The 17,934-nt window shown below is 40.5% G+C and overlaps 1 protein-coding gene across 1 annotated transcript; it reads right to left on the bottom strand.

The window, feature by feature from the left end:
• Window positions 1–836: 836 nt before the first annotated feature.
• LOC139442934 (DNA polymerase alpha subunit B-like) lies at window positions 837–17,768 on the bottom strand. The gene is made up of 17 exons (XM_071223858.1): window positions 17,615–17,768; window positions 16,438–16,565; window positions 16,003–16,088; window positions 15,357–15,420; window positions 12,215–12,327; window positions 11,056–11,243; window positions 8,525–8,613; window positions 6,622–6,840; window positions 5,663–5,708; window positions 5,315–5,436; window positions 4,472–4,510; window positions 4,055–4,128; window positions 3,055–3,160; window positions 2,829–2,935; window positions 2,262–2,321; window positions 1,788–1,914; window positions 837–1,093 (listed from the first exon to the last, which is right to left on the bottom strand). The coding sequence occupies exons 1-17, from the start codon at window positions 17,697–17,699 to the stop codon at window positions 947–949; spliced, it is 1,800 nt and encodes a 599-aa protein (XP_071079959.1). The 5' UTR covers window positions 17,700–17,768; the 3' UTR covers window positions 837–946.
• Window positions 17,769–17,934: the final 166 nt, after the last annotated feature.

Below are 17,934 nucleotides of genomic sequence, written 5' to 3'. Positions count from 1 at the left end.
GCATTCATGTAAAAAAATGTTTACGACACTCGTGCCTAAAATCTGTTTTTTCCCTCACTCTCACTTGCGAAATACAGGAATTAAGGAACCTTGTGTTATAAACATAGTATGACATGAACACACGTTTAATATCCTCTATATATTACATAGCACTGGTGCCACAAGGCTAAACAACAGACTACATGCAACACAATGGAAAGTTTCACATAGAAAATCACTGTATTCTTAAACCAATAGAAAACATAGATCTATGTTAATAAACAAATAATAGCATGGAGTCTTGCAAAATGCATATTCAGTTTTCCAGAGTATTATATCTACATTCATGAACCATAGCTTTCTTTCCAAAGTGATGTCACCTTCTCCTTATCTGGTATCACTAAACACATATCATTTCTCTCGCTTTTGTTTTTTAAAGCAGTGACATTAGAATCTGGCTAAACATGAAACTTAGGCAGCTAATTGATCCCTGGGCCCTGTTCCACAAAGCGATCGTAGTGCTACGACAGTCGTAAGTCTATGTTAAAGTATAGGAGTTACGACCGTCTTAGAGCTACGACCGCTTTGTGGAATGGAGCTCTGGTCATTATCAAAATGGAATGGAGATATACACTAAGTAATTGAGGATGTGCCAAATCAAACTTTTTCAATCTTATTGGCCCATTTGAGATAAAAAAGAGTTAAGCTTAAATTTATTAGAATCTCCTGTCTTATTTTATCAGGGTCTCCGAACTTCTGTGCAGGCAATATTGCGTTAGTTGCTGCCTGCAATGTGATTGTCACGATATGGCTAAAGAATTGCCGATGTGACGTTAAGCTTTAACTCACTCACTCACTCACTGAAATGTGACCACTGGGTGTGAGTTGAGTTGAAATTTTAAGTCACATCAGCAATATTTCAGCCATATCGTGACCCACTGGGTGTGAGTGTTCAGCTATGAGGAGGTTATACTCGAAGGACTTGTGCAGCAATGGTGGACGTCGGCTGTTTGTTGTCTGTGGCATTTGAGGGAAGCACAAGTCTGCAGTATGTGCCGCCAACTTGACCCTTGGCCACACGTCCAGGGTTGACCACACAACACCCCTTGATGTCCTGCAACAGATTCATGTTACAGATCAGTTACTTAGATTTCAAATCATAACCATGGGCGCCTGTTCCACAATGCAATCTTAGTGCTATCATGACTATTGTAAGCTTATGTTGAATAATGGGTACTAAGTACTAAGATAGCTTTGAGGAACGGCCCAAGAATGTTCAGGTGGACTTGTTTTGCCACACAGCTCAACATTCAGTAGGTGAGTGATGATATTTCTTTGTTTGTTGTTTCATGTCGCAATATTCCAGCTTTTTGACAGCGGTCTGTAAATAATCTGGACCAGACAATCCAGTGATTGACATCATGATAATCGATCCTCTCAATTAGGATAGGATGACATGCATCAACCAAGTCAGCGAGCCTGACCATCCAATCCCGTTAGTCGCCTCTTACAACAAGCATAGTCGCTTCTTACGGCAAGCATGTGTTGCTGAAGACCTGTTCTCTACCATGTCTACCAAGATCTCCACGGTCGAGTGATGTTGTTATACTGCACAGACTTCTTGATTTACTTGTTGATGAGGTCCAGTCAGAATATTACTGTACAAACTGTGAGGTGTAAGTAAACTGCAGCACTACAGGTCTGAACATGTAAGATGCAATGAACATGCACCTTTATGTGGTGCTTCAGGCAACCATTGGCTCAAGTTACATTACTTACAAACAGAGTCATGTTGATGATTTTGTTACCTTGACAAAGTATCTCAGATCTGAGGGCACGACCAGCACATGTGGCGTCACTGGCATACGGCCGTACACTTCGAAGTGGTCGTAGTCGACGTTGACATCTTCATGTGGTGGATACAGTGGATAGTAGCTGCAACAGCAAATTATAGTATTGACATAATTTGTTTTGTTTGTTTGTTGTTTAACACCACACTCAGCAATATTACAGCTACATGATGGCGGTCTGTAAATAATTGAGTCTGGACCAGACAACCCAGTGATCTACATCAGGAGGCAATTTCCAAATTTAGGCTTGTTTTGGGATGTATTTCAAATGCAAACAATTTTGCAGAAGTACTTCTTGGTATCTTACCTGTGTTGGCAGAGCATGTTCTTACCTGTGTTGGCAGAGCATGTTCTTACCTGTGTTGACAGAGCATGTTCTTACCTCTGTTGGCAGAGCATGTTCTTACCTGTGTTGGCAGAGCATGTTCTTACCTGTGTTGGCAGAGCATGTGCTGGGCCAAGCGTCCCAGTCTGTCAGCTGAACCTGGAGGGCTGAAATATGACACACATATCAGTTATACTGGAACAAGTAAAATCCTAGATATTTTTTACATTTGTTGGTTGGTTGGTTTGTTGTTTAACGTCGCACTCAGCAATATTCCAGCTATATGACAGCGGTCTGTAAATAATCGAGTCTTGACCAGACATGCCACTGAATGACACTGTGACCAACGGTCCACCCTGTCGGCCTACGACAACACACAATCAGCAGTCACCAAACAATCGATTCCTCAAGTCGCCTGTCACAACCAGCACAGGAACCATGTCGATACCCGACACGAGTGCCAGGCAGGGTAACAACAAGTACCATCTTGTAAAGTTTATGGTAGGACGCAGCCAGAGATCAAACCCCGGACCTTCCACTCTCTGGACAGATGCTCTACCACTAGACTGCAGAGGCGGTCTCCCCAGAATAGAAAAACACTAGTCTTTCCAGACCTTGACCTTTGGGGCAAGCCGACTTGCGGCATGTCCAAGCCTGCGAAGTGTCCTACTCACAAGGATATCTCCTCCTGACCCAGGTGGAACAAGACGTCTGTAGAAGTGATCCCAAACACTGTGTTGTTGATCTGTAGTGTGCAGGGGTCGGACACAAACATCACATTCTGTACAACAAACCAGAAGAATTAAACACAGTTTGACACAGTTGACAATACTTAGATCATCTTTATATATTAACCCATGATAATATCAATGAGATTTCACTTTAATATTTTGGACTGACCTTTGCCTCAAAGTTTTTAACATTCATCTGTAACGGGGGCTGAGGGTAGACTGCTGAATGATGGACATCTCTGCCTGATGGTACCACGATGAGCTTACACTTCATCCTGCAAAATAATTTGTTGGTTTGTTGGTTAACAGCGCACTAAGCAATAATCCATCTATATGACGGCAGTCTGTAAATAATTGAGTCTGGACCAGACAAGCAAGTGATTGACATCATGAGCATTGATAAGGGCTGGGACAAGTCCGAATTTACTACCTGGTACCCACCCCCCTATTTCCCGACCCTACCTGGGTACCCACTGTAGATCACAAGAGATAGGTACAAAATGTCCGATTGGGTATTTTGTTACCATAGCACTGGCACAACATATTTTGATACATGTATTAAACAAACTGGTCATGCACACACTGAAGTTGACGCTTTATTCAAAGATATGAAAATTCATAAGGCGAACATTTGTGACTTGTAGTGTAACAATAGAGTTCGAGATACTTTTTTGTCATTAAACAATATATCATGTGACTAACCACGGGTCTGGGTTGTCCTGTGGGTACCCAGGTCCTACTCAGTACCCACCCGACCCAGGTATCCGAGTTACTCGTCCAAGTCCTAGCATTGATCCAAGCAATTGGGATACGAAGTCAAACAAGTCAGCGAGTCTGACCACCTATTCCCGTTAGTCACCTCTTACGACAAGCATAGTTGCCATTTACGGCAAGCATGGGTTGCTAAAGACCTATTCTACCCCAGATCTTCACGATCTAAATACAGGATTTACCTAGACCTGCTAAGAGGCAAATATTCTGACCCAAGTCTGAAACACATGTCAGCAAACATTTCCAAATCCCGCACAAAGACCAAAACAATTCTGTCATGAAGACATCTTAATTTTTCTCTTTTCCTTTTTTCTTAAATTCAGAAAAAACTCAAAACTTCAAACATTTTAGTCCTCTGGTACATACTGTACATCTTCCCCACAATCCATCAGTCTCACCTTTCTGTGATGGCAGCCACTTGGCCGATATTTCGCTGGAAGATCTCCTCAAATGTACAGGTAACCGAACCCTTCTGTCAAACAGAGCAGTGATCATGATCAGGCATGAGAAAATCCAAGGCGCGTGCTCGACACTAAAACATTATTATCAAAATGAGAAGAAAAGACAGAATTACGACTTTAGACAGAATATCACAGGCTGCGTGGTAAAAAATTAATTGCATGTCTATCCTCCATGTGCAGTGAAAAACTAACTTTGGACTTCCAACGTGAACAAACCAGCGAACAAGTCAGCGAGATGGGTTTATTGCTGATATTCAAGCAGTCTATCATGTGACGAGCCAACACTATAACCACCGTAGACTATCACACCACATCTAAAGCCTAAACACATTGTCATTTCAGGTGAAAACAAACCTCTATTTCTTCATTCTTGACATCCACAAAGGGACCAAGCTGAAATATAAAATTATGTCAAATGTTAAACTGAGATAATAATGCATATGCTGTGAATAAACATGACAGTTCTTAGATTGTCTGTAAAGTAAAAATACACCCCAGCCAAACCGGGGGCTTACAGTTGTTGTTGTTTGTTGTTTAACGCTGCACTCAGCAATATTCCTGCTATATGATGGGGGTCTGTAAATAATCTGGACTAGACAATCCAGTGATTCACATCATGTCAGAGCATCAATCCACACAACTAGGATACGGTCACATACATCAACCAAGTCAGCGAGTCTGACTGCCCGATCCCGTTAGTCGCCACTTACGACAAGCATAGTTGCCTTTTACAACAAGCATGGGTTGCTGAAGACCTATTCTACCCCGAATATTCACAAGGACAGGACTATGTATGGGAAAGTCCAAAAGGATGGTGGCTATCTTTTGCCATAAGAATGAAATATGTCCAAGACAATTTATTCTCAGTGCTGGAGACATTATTTGAAGATGTTGCATGCTCATTCGTAGAAGTTTTGTTTGTTTGTTGTTTAAAGCCCCACTCAGCAATATTTTAGCTGTATGACAGCAGACTGTAAATAATCCAATCTGGATAAGACAAACCAGTGATTGATATCATGAGCATGATGACAAGCCAAGGAACCTGACCGACCAAGCCATTAAGTCACTCCTTATCACAAGAATAGGTTGCTGGGGACCAATTCTAACACAGGGGACATATAGTATAAAGAACACAAGACCAGGCACATACATCCTTGTCCGACACCATTCACAACAGATTTTATAATTGAGTCTCACAAGTATGCAAATATCTGGTCTGTCCCTCTGCAGGTACTTCATGAGGTCATCCAGGGGTTCATAGGTCAGTGTGTCAGAGGTCGTGAAGGGGCCAGATGCTATCATAACAGTCAGAGGTGCGTCTGGAACAGAAAATTACACATTTTCCAAAATTACATAATACATGGAAAAATGTTCATTGTTATACCTACATATGAGAAGCAATGGCATGTGGTCAGAAATACCACCATTCAATGCTTCTGGCTTGTCTCAAGGGACACTACTTGAATCATTACTGTGGCCTCAGTACGATGATGGCAATAAACCGAAATTTACAAAATAAATTCTGCACAAGACCAAGAAACTCACCGATTTCTTGCTTCACTTTCATGTCCGCTGTTGGCAGAGGAGAATTCTGTCAAAACAGAAATACAAAATAGAATCTGTTTATATCTTACACAGCATTTAGTATCAGAAATACCTGCCTGCCTGCTATCCTGTGGCTAGTGACATGTCTGTCTGGACAAGGGAAATTTAGTCCAACATGCTTGACTATCAGTACAAACTTCATTGCTACAGTATTTTTCAATCAGATGCTGACAGGTGACTCAATTTTCAAAGAGCAAGAGCTACATCTGTGATTAATAAGCTGGATATGTTAAAGGCACAGAGTATGAAAAGCTGACAAAAATAAAAAGGATTATCCACCCTAGCATGTGGTTAAAAATGGGACTTGCAACTTTCAAGATGGGCTATCACCAGCCCAGATCTCCAGATAAGCTTTTGGTGTTGTGGGTATTTTACCCATGCATTTTAAAATCATTGGGTATCAGTAATTCTAACTGGGTATTCAAATTTCTGTTACCCCCTAGTTTTTACACATGTGGGTATTTAAGTTAAATATTTGAAAAACACTATTCATCTAGTCCCTGCAAACTGGTGTCGTGTGGGTTCGAGAGCTTTATAGGACTCAAAAATACCATGATACTTCCACAAGAAAGTGAGATGGCAAATGATCATGATGTAACTGTCATCGTGGAGTTTGGCAAGGTTGATGGAATGTCCGTTTATAATTTCAAAATAAGTTGCTGATTTGCTAATCGAATACGCAGGGTTACTTCACAATATTTTGATGACACGCACAAGTTTTATTTTTGTAGCGTATCTGTAATGTTCGTTGCGTATTTGATACGCTTGGATTTTATTTTACTGCGTATATCTGCATTTCTTATGCGTATTTTACGCAGATACGCAGCTTATCTGGAGCTCTGACCAGCGTGACTTGTTAGGAGTAAAAGGTCACAGGTAAAGTGGCCACAGACACAGACCTCGTACAGTTTGGTAACAACAAACTTCTGTCCGGTGGTGTTGCTGCCGTCCAGGGCAACGAGCTGACCAGGGAACAGGGAGTACTCCTTGAGACTGGACAGGTCAACTGGGATACACTTGCCCGCTGACGACTCCCGAGAGCCCTCCAGTACGACAGACTTGGCGTTCAGTTTACCATTACTGTCACAGCCGATTCTACCCGCCACCGTCACCTGGTCCTGAAACATGGAACTCTAAACTGCTCATATGTGTAAATAGTTTATCGTATTTCTTGTAATAAATATCCCGTTACAATAACTGCTGCCTGATCAAATTCTAGAGTGAGTGAGTGAGTGAGTGAGTTGGGTTTAACGCCCCTTTTAACAGTATTACAGTTATTGCGTGGCGTGTCAGCTTAATGTGGGAGGAAAGCCTGAAGTGATGCAAGTCTCAGACATTTACCACTTCGGTGAAACCCACGAGCACGGGTATGGTGCTGACAAACCTAGCTAGCAACATAATCAGGGCAAACCAGAAATCGAACCCACAATCATAGGTTTCTGGTGTGCTCAAGGGACACAACGCTGCACAGCAAATCGGGGTGCCTTAGACGACTGGGCCACCCGTGACCCCTCAAATTCTAGAACAATCTTATTCTTCATAAAGACCAATAGATCCCGAAAAGTTTACATATTTTCTTGTGTATATGACAATCTATTAGTTTTACAGAAAACACAGCAGTGCAGAAAGTGTTATAATTGCTGAGTAAATTCTTTTTCAGTTTCATTGATGCTTGATGCTTTATTGAACATGAGATGTAGAGTAACTGAATAAGACAAATAGGTCAGTTTCACTTTTTATTACAGATATCCATAGAGGACAGGTTTATCTCTGATTCTCAGTTCTGTAGACGTAACATTTTACTGAATTTATTAGCTTGATTTGGGGCAAGTACAATTTAAAATAGGGCAAGTAAGAATTTGGTCAAATAACATTTTTCATAAATCATGAACCCTTGAATGTTAATATAACAAACTCTGTTTTATTTGTTGTTTAACGCCGCACACAGCAATATTCCAGCTATATAACGGCGGTCTGTAAATAACCGAGTCTCGACCAGACAATCCAGTGATTGACATCCGCGCAATTGGGATACTATGACATGTATCAACCAAGTCAGCGAGCCTGACCACCAGATCCTGTTAGTCGCCTTTTACGACATGCATAGTCGCCTTTTACAGCAAGCATAGGTTGCTGAAGACCTATTCTTCCCCCGATCTTCACGGGTCTGGAATGTTAATAATGGAGGGACATCGTCACATAAGGTACAGGGTCCAAGGGTCCCATCCTCTGTTACAATAAGTGGCGTACAGCCAAGATCATTGTCAGGAATGTCATTCAGTAAGATACAGTCGTGCCCCGCTTATACGGACTTCAGATATCCGGAAATCTCGGTTCCCGGACGATTTTCATTCAAAACGAAATAATTACTATATAAATTTACCCGTATATACGGAAATTCAGTTTCCGGAACCGGACGGTCATTTTCATACACAAAACACTGAAATCCACACAAAATTGTCTGACTTATCCGGACAATACACTTCCGCTGGTGGTAATCCTTTGATTCGTGAGAAGTCAATTAACCAAGTGACACATTATTGTTTAAAATTCAAACCTCAAAATGTGGTAAAGTTCAAACTGCCATGACAGACTTTTTGAAACGTGTATGAATAAAGATTGAGTGGATGTATCTGTTTGTTCTGTCATCTGTCATGAGTTGAATAATTGGAGGGAAGTAACTCTTCCAGTAAGAAGCTGGTTTCAGTTATACGGAAATTCGTTTATACGGACGAATTGTGAAATGACGCAAGTGTCCGTATAAACGAGGCACGACTGTATATTGCAAGAATAAGACCAGACCTGGTTTGGGAGTGCCACGTGTGAGTATTCCTCAATGCCATGTTTGTTCTGGAGCTCAGCAGACATATCTTCTATCAAGTCATTCAGAACTGAAATAGTTGTATAAAAGAACAAATATGTTCAGTTGAATAAGAACGTGTTCATATATATATGCAGGGATGAGAATGGCTATTTTCCTCTCTAGCTCAAACTTTTTGCATTGAAGAGTGGTCCATACTTTTGGGGTGTTAATGGGGGAAGCCGATTTTAACAAATTTGTGGTCACTAAAATTCGCAGAATTTCGTGGATCCAAGGAATATTTCCATCCCTGTATATGTACCTGCTTCATAAACTTCGGAAATCTGATGTCCTAAACCCAAACAGCAGCCATACAAGAGATCAATGTGTGAGTGAGTGAGTGAGTGAGTGAGTGAGTGAGTGAGTGAGTTGGATTTAACGCCGCTTTTAACAGTATTCCAGTTATATCACCGCGTATAAGCTTAATGTGGGAGGAAAGCCTGAAGTGATGCAGGTCTCAGACGTTTACCACTTCGGTGAAACCCACGAGCACGGGTATGGTGCTGCCAACCTAGAAACATAATCGGGGCGAATCGGGATACAAACCCACAATCATAGGTTTCTAGCATGCCCAAGGGACGCAACTCTGCAAAACGAATAGCGGCGCCTTAAATGTCTGGGCCACCCGTGCCCCCAGAGATCAATGTAAGGGAGTGGGCTCAATAAGACTTTCAAAGGTCAGACTACATTTACTTGGGTAGAAGTCACATTTCCCCTGATATTCATTACATGTTTTAAGTACTGCTCTGAAGTATTTGATTTTCTTCTGATGACAATCGGTAGCCTAGTGGTTAAAGCGTTCGCTCATCACGACGAAGACCCGGGTTCGATTCCCGACATGGGTACAATGTGTGAAGCCCATTTCTGGTATCCGCCGTGGATATATTGCTAAAAGCTGCGTAAAACCATACTCACTCACTCTGATGATAATTTGAAACTTCAAAATATCCACACAAAAACAAGTCTTTTACTCTTCAGATTGGTCTCTTGATATAAGGTCAACCATGCTATCAGCAGGAGACAATCTATTCTTCAATAGCCAGAACACAACTTGTCTGATGTTGTTTACATCTTCTCACTATGTAATGTTACACCATTAAAATGCCAATTTGTTTTGATTTGACTTATTCACCTGAAAATGTGTTTGTTTGTTTGTGAGTTTAATGCCAAACTCAGCAATATTCCAGCCATATGATGGCTGTCTGTAAATATTCAAGCCAGGACCAGACAATGCAATGACTGACATCAGTCAGCATCAGGATATGACGGCACACACTCAACCAAGTCACCGAGCCTGACTACCTGATCCATTAAATTGCCTAACGACTTTGCTAGGGACGTGTATTTTAACACGGGATCCCAAAGGTGAATGTTATGAAGTTTCTTTGCAGTAGAAAACAGGAGTGCTCTGAGAGCACAACATCCCCCACATTAATTTTTTTATCGAGTTTATATTTTCTTTGAATTTTATGAAATAACAACAGTAGGTGGCACTGCATTTGAAACAAATTGTGCAGAACATTTTGTTGGGAGTAATCCAGTCTGAATGCTAATGCCATAAGGATGTAGCTCACCCACAAAAGCCTTATACAAGGAAACTAACTATAGTTATAGTTAGATATTGTGATATTCTCTGGAAACTGGAGGAGGAGTAGATTTAATGAAACTCTGTAAAACAGGGGCAGTATTAGTCGAAACGAAACGGGACTGCGATATGCGACATCTTGAGTGTAGAGTTTCAGGGATATTCTCTGGAAACTGAAGGAGTTGATTTCACAAGCTTAGTACCCCCTGTGGGACGGACAGACGGACGGACTGCGCCATGACATAATCCCCCTTCAGCCATTCTGGCCCGGTCGGGGATAAAAAGGTGTCTGATAGTGTCAACATAATATCTTCTAATACTGATTACTTCCTTTAAGAACCCATACGCTACAACACATAACACGACCACGCTACAACACAACACGACTATGCTACAATACACAACACAACAATGCTACAACACAACACGACTATGCTACAACACAACACAACTATGCTACAACACAACACGACTATGCTACAACACGACTATGCTACAACACAACACGACTATGCTACAACACAACACAACAATGCTACAACACAACACAACTATGCTACAACACAACACGACTATGCTACAACACAACACAACAATGCTACAACACAACACGACTATGCTACAACACAACACGACTATGCTACAACACAACACAACAATGCTACAACACAACGCGACTATGCTACAACACAACACAACAATGCTACAACACAACACGACTATGCTACAACACAACGCGACTATGCTACAACACAACACAACACAACAATGCTACAACACAACACGACTATGCTACAACACACAACACGACCATGCTACAACACGACACGACCATGCTACAACACGACAATGCTACAACACACAACACAAGTATGCTACAACACTCACTGTGCGCCTTGTCCGTGAGTTTCTGGAACATGTGTTTGAACTGAGAGGTCAGGTGACACGTGCTGTCAAAAGGTGCCACCGAACATCCTAGGCCTTGACCTTGCCAACTGATATTATCTGTGGGTCCAAAACTACACACAACATCACCAGCATTTGTCCGAGTTGAGTACTTCCGTGAGGGTGTAACACTGAAATTAAAAGTAACAAAATAGAAACAATAGAAACTTCACTTTGTGATATTTAAGCCCCAATCTTTGAAGAAATTCCTGAAATATGCTGCTGGGAGATTTGCAAATCACAGTCCAATGTCTAGAAAAAAAAACTACTGAAAACGATGCCGGAGAATACGTATGGGATAAAAGCGTCCGAGGGTTGTTGTGATATTTAAAACCAGCATCCCGAGGGGCTTGTCGAGGGAAAGGGTTTTAAATATCCAACAACCCGAGGGAAAGTGTTTTATCTTACTTATAAACCAATTTTTAACCTTAAAATTAACCTCAAAGTTAATTTCAACCCATTATAAGTGTACAATAAAGCACATCCAAGGGCTCTTATCACATTTAAAACACGCATCCCAAGGATAACGGTTTTAGATATCATAACAACCCGAGGGGAAGTGTTTTATCTAACTTATGAACCGAAAAGAAACTTAAAACAACATTTATCAACATTTTTATGTTTCGAACATAGTTTCCATGAACCTTAGGAAACGGGCGTAAAATATCTGTTGCTAGCATACAAATCTTGAAAAGGACATTCTAAAAAGCAGTGTGGCTTATCAACACCTCGGTAGCCTCGTGGTACACTCACTGGGCTACAGATATGAAGGTTGTGAGTTCGATCCTCGGGAATATAAAGAAAACATTTGTCATTTGATTTTACATTTCATTACATGTTACAATCTGAACGGAAGTTATATTAATAAAATACCCGGGACATTATAACACATTATATAGCAAATATGACTTGAATATCCTATAAAATCCCGGGGATATTATATAAAATCCAAGGGACATTACAACATCCCTGTTTATGAGATTAAACCAGACTGGAGAACAATAGGATGACGTCACCGGAGTTTTATAATTGTAGACAAAACAGAAATATGTTGAAAACATAAGACATGAAACTGAGATGAAGTTGCAGAGATTAAGTATACCTTGCAGGGGAGAAACTTCGTGGGGAAAACGGTACAGGGCTTCGCATGGCATTGCTGAACCGTTTCATAGGGAGATTCTCAGGTGTGTGTTGGCGTTTCTGTGGTAGGTTCCCCTGAACAAAGAACAGTTTGCCAGATGAATAAGTGAAAAGAATTAAGCAGAAGTGTCACATGACAACCATGCTACCAGTAGGTCATGAGACTGGTGCAGTTCTGAGCTACATGATGGCGATCTGTAAATGATAAAGTCTGGGCCAGACAATCCACTGACTGACATCATGAGCATCAATCTACACAATCCAGATATGATGACATGCATCAACCCAGTCGGTGAGCCTGACCACCCAATCACGTTAGTCGGGTGGTCAGGCTTATTGACTTGGTGCAAGGTGTGTACCAAGATAGGATGCTTACAATATCAATCACTGGATTATCCAATCTAGGTTTTATTAATTACAGGCTACTGTCATATACCTTGAATATTACTTAGTGCGGCATTAAGCATCAAACACACATTCTCAGGTGAATAAATCCATTCACACGATTCAGATCGTAAATTTCCGCACATTTCATGAAGTGTATGACTGTCATGAATATCAGACAGTGTTTTATTAACAAGCTACAACATCATTCTGATCCTTGTTTGTCACGATGTCCTACCACAGATTAATGAGTGTATCAGGCTGTCACGATGTCCTACCACAGATTAATGAGTGTATCAGGCTGTCACGATGTCCTACCACAGATTAATGAGTGTATCAGGCTGTCACGATGTCCTACCACAGATTAATGAGTGTATCAGGCTGTCACGATGTCCTACCACAGATTAATGAGTGTATCAGGCTGTCACGATGTCCAACCACAGATGAATGAGTGTATCAGGCTGTCACGATGTCCTACCACAGATTAATGAGTGTATCAGGCTGTCACGATGTCCAACCACAGATGAATGAGTGTATCAGGCTGTCACGATGTCCTACCACAGATTAATGAGTGTATCAGGCTGTCACGATGTCCAACCACAGATTAATGAGTGTATCAGGCTGTCACGATGTCCAACCACAGATTAATGAGTGTATCAGGCTGTCACGATGTCCTACCACAGATTAATGAGTGTATCAGGCTGTCACGATGTCCTACCACAGATTAATGAGTGTATCAGGCTGTCACGATGTCCTACCACAGATTAATGACTGTATCAGGCTGTCACGATGTCCTACCACAGATGAATGAGTGTATCAGGCTGTCACGATGTCCTACCACAGATTAATGAGTGTATCAGGCTGTCATGATGTCCTACCACAGATTAATGAGTGTATCAGGCTAACACCTAGTAAGTAAGGCAAGTGAGTGAATTAATTTGGCCAAACAAAACTTAGTAAACATGCATGTCTGGATCAAACTGGTGGTTGATAGCATGAGTAAACATCCAAGTTGTCGGGGTACAAACACAATCAATCAGCTTGGTCAATAATACCACCCCACCCACCCACCCTTTATTCTGCACTTGTGAGTTTGGTTTAATATCACTTCAAACAGTATTTCAGTTAAACCATGGTATGTCAGCTTCACTTGGGAGGTGAGGTGAAATGGGGTTTAACGTCGCTTCCAAGATTATTGCACTTATACATCGACGTGCATGCATGTGTGTGTGTATGGCTGCTTGTACTAGTCCGGACTGATGCCGATTTATAGTGCTAGCACACTGAGATACCATGCCGCAGTTTAACATAAATACCACACTCAGACACAATATACTGACTCCGACCGACCAGTCCTTGTTTTAGCCCCTTAAAGGGCAAGTTCACACTGAAATGAACCTATTTTTCTTGTACTTTTTCCACATTAAAAGTGTTAACCTAGTAGTGTCATAGACAAAAATATAAAAATATCACAATTAAGTAACATATTTTTTGCATTAAAACGATTTATATTTTTCACATTTACCAAGTGTTCTATTTCCAGAACAAAAACACCATGGCTTATGCCCCTTGCAATATGACTTCATTGGTGCCAATTGATAAACATTATGACGTCATCATGCTTTGTTAGAGCCGCTTCACGTGGTGTAGGTACAGGTGTGTGATTCTAGCGTCTCAGATGCCAGCCAGCATAGTGTTATGCTGAGTCACCACTGCGCCGGAGTGTGTCGTAGGCCATGTTGTTTTACCGCAAACTGGTACTTGATATCTTTTGCGTTGAGAATAGACAACGACCCAGTTGAATTGGCACCAATTACGTCATAATCTAAGGGGGATAACTCAGGCATGTTTAGCTCGAAAAACGAAGGCATCATAACAGCATAGCATTTTCACACTATTGTGAGCTTCCTACTTTCACTGTGAAAAAAATGAGTTTTTATTTTCAAACACAGATACTAACTAATTCTAAAATTGCTTTTGTTTAGAAAAAGAAAGAAAGTGATTTTTGAGTGTACACTTCCCCTTTAATGCCGAGCGCCAGACAGGGTAACAACAAGTACCATCTTTTAACGTCTTTTGGTATGACGCGGATGCTCTACCACTAGACACAGAGGTGGTCGCGTGATGTGGGAGGAAAATTCAAAGTGATGCAGGACATTTACCATTTTCATGAAAACCCTTGAGCACGGGTATGGTGCTGACAAACCCAGAACAGGAAAGCACATTGCGGAAAAATTCATTATTTCGTTCAAAAAAGGGATTTCTTTAAAAATATTGTTCTGATATTCACACTACACACATTAAATCAAAGCAGTAATGGAAAACTAAGCATAAAAGCCTCTTCACCAATATTCTTCCTGTTGTCAGTGAAATACAAGTCACCGGTACAAAACCATAACATTACTTATGACTATATTAGCACAAAGTGGTAAATATTTCATTCCAATTTTGGTACTGTTACTGACATTTGCTGCAGACCGAATAAAAGCCTCTGAGCAAGGCTAGATTTATCTTCCAGAGGCAAGGGAGTTAACAGACTTTAAAAGTCCAACTTCCACCCTTGCCGAACTAAGCTGCAATTCCTGGGCTCGATCGTAGCGCCACCAGTGGTTATTATGGGTTATGTCCTATCTAAGCCTCTCCTATGGACCTATCAGATTCCATAATTTGCATTTGTGTCCCCTGATAGTGTCTGTCAACAGCCCTGTGTACGGACCTACCTTGGGAGTTGTACCAGGGGCTGTGTAGGCTCCCAGCAGGTTGGCTGCGTCTTCTTCATCTATACTTAACAGAGTTAAGGATTGGGAGCAATAGATGTCACCAGACCATTCTTTTCTGCTATGTCACTTGGTACCAATTTGTACTGTGAAAACTAGCACATATTTATCACAATTGGGGATATTCAAACCTGTTAACAGAAAAGTCCATCAACATAAACCTTTGTTCATATATTTATTGCATAACATATACCACATTTTTCCAGGGAATGGATTTCAACATTGTCAAGGGTCTTGTCTGTGGTATTGTACCATTTTATTATTTTTTTAGAAAAGTGAATTTCAATTTTGATAATTGTTGTCAGATTTGGAAAAATCATTGGCATATTTATCGCTATAGTCTTGGAGAAATATTCAGAATCTTCAAACATGCAAGAAGAGAAAGGTACATCGTTAGGCTTGCATTATTGAGAGAACCCAAACTTTTGCCCATGTAAAAAACACACCTGATTTTTGGTAACCAAAATAATTCCAGTATAAATAGGTATTTGCTAAAAAACATCAATATCCTAAGTAATTATATGACAGCAAAAACAATCATTCTTATTACAACTAAAGGTTTGCATTGTTCTGTGTGAAAAAAGGATACCCATCTTCTATGGTATTAATGTCATAAAGCACGGGACCTTTCTTGGAGGGAGGCGCTTTAGGCACTTTTGCCTTCTTTGAGAGGCGCTGAAGAAATAAATCAAGAGATGAAAGTCATGTTCAAAGTACACACAATGATAACTTAAACCACATATTCATGTCAATTGTGGAGACTTCACCAAATCTCTGCCCAAACCTTTGGAGTCTTCAAGCCTGGTCTATTTTCATCATTATCAGAAACTTCTAGTGTTGAAGTATAGACCAGTATTTCCTGAGCTTACCATGTGCTTACCACTGCTTGCTTTTATCATGCATCCTCAGCAGAAAGATACTTATGATATCTCACACTTCAAACAAGATGATCAATTTTCAAGCTACAAAACATAAGTAAAATTGGAGATGAAAATATGCTATCCTTATAAAATGTGATTCAAACCTCTCTTTCAAATGAGTCCAGAGATCCAAGGTCAAGATTTAAGTTTCTCTTCGCCGAGCATGAGAATGCCATCCATTCTGCAGCCATTTTGGCAGCCTCGAGACGATGCACAATACATAGTTCCTTCACTGTAAATTGAAAAAGGAAATGCTGTCATGATGAAATGATGTTTGTTTGCTGTTTTACGCCGCACTCAGCACTACTCCAGCTATATGACGGTGGTCTGTAAATAATCAAATCTGGACCAGACAATCCCTTGATTGACATCATGAACATCGTTCTACACAATTTGGATACGATGATATGCATCAACCAAGTCGGTGAGCCTGACCATCAATCCTGTTAGTCGCCTCATACGACAAGCATCATCGCCTTGCATGTGTTGCTGAAGACCTAATATTCAGGGGACTGATCATGCTGATAAAATGATGAAGTAAGGGGATCATAAGAGCTACAAGGATGAAAGGAATAATGAAAGGGTGCTGTTTATTGTTCTTGGTGTGACAAAAATAACTTGCTGGTAATATACCAGTACTGTATAGAAAACTATTCCTTACAAAAGAGAAATTTACATGCAGCGTAAGAAATTGGCACTAGTCCTATAGTCCTTGCCAAACTGCCCAATAGTTAATGTATCCCAATACAAGGACTAGTAGACATTTGCCATTTTGAAGGGTTTTGCTATATGTTATCATTATAAAGACTAGTGGACTAAAACTGTTAGTTTCTACCACTGACAAGTTCTCAGTGTTGGGTGATCTTTATTTGTGTTCATGTCACATGCATATAATTGGTAGGCCTAACTTATTCCAAATGTACAGTGCCAGTATGTACTTCATGTCCATCTGTGTGTACATATAATTCTTTATGGAAAAAAACCTGTGCATATCACTCAAATTAATCCTGGAAATATGTGACGTTCCTCGTGATGGATTACACCAGAGAGCATAATTGTTGTGTTTAATTTAATGCTCTCTGAACGTGTATGCTGTTATTATTCTGGTACGAATATATTGAATATTATCTGCAAAAAGATACTAAATGTCATTGTCTGTTACCACTGAAGTATATTGGGGAGCAGGTCAAAACGGTCTCATGTTAGAAAGGCCTAATAAAGTAAAGTGGTTCTTTGTTGACATTCGGAATTCGAAACTTCATAAAAACATTCCTTGCTTACATTTATCTATGACTTCTGGCTGTGTCAAGTCTATGTCAAACGTGTCAAACTCTTCAACAAGATCCTCTTCTGAAACTGAAGTCATATTTATTAAGATCGGCGTGGTAAATATATTAAACGTGAAAAAGATCGAATCTTCTTTCACAGTCTGATATTTGCTTTTCCCGCGATATTCATTCACTTCCGTTTCTTTAACTTAGATCAGCAGAAACTGTTTTACGTTGTGGAAATCCCGATATGATTAGTAACATCTTTTCCACTTTTCAAAATGACAATATCTAAATTATGCATTCAGTCCGTCGCAAAGTGTGTTTTAGCTG

The sequence above is a fragment of the Haliotis cracherodii genome, unplaced genomic scaffold, assembly GCF_022045235.1.
Source record: "Haliotis cracherodii isolate W230 unplaced genomic scaffold, xgHalCrac1.p SCAF_5, whole genome shotgun sequence".
In the NCBI taxonomy this organism is placed as follows: domain Eukaryota; kingdom Metazoa; phylum Mollusca; class Gastropoda; order Lepetellida; family Haliotidae; genus Haliotis; species Haliotis cracherodii.
The sequence above is the reverse complement of the archived record's forward strand: the minus strand, read 5'-3'. Positions and strand labels throughout refer to the sequence as shown.

What these genes read in the sequence shown, in the direction of transcription:
- LOC139442934 (XM_071223858.1), bottom strand. Translation starts at nt 17,699, where the DNA reads ATGACTTCAGTTTCAGAAGAGGATCTTGTTGAAGAGTTTGACACGTTT. An exon ending in ACTCACGGACAAGGCGCACA is followed by an intron (nt 8,614 to 11,055) that starts GTGAGTGTTGTA and finishes CAACTATTTCAG; the next exon opens with TTCTGAATGACTTGATAGAA. An exon ending in CACATGCTCTGCCAACACAG is followed by an intron (nt 1,915 to 2,261) that starts GTAAGAACATGC and finishes TTGCTGTTGCAG; the next exon opens with CTACTATCCACTGTATCCAC.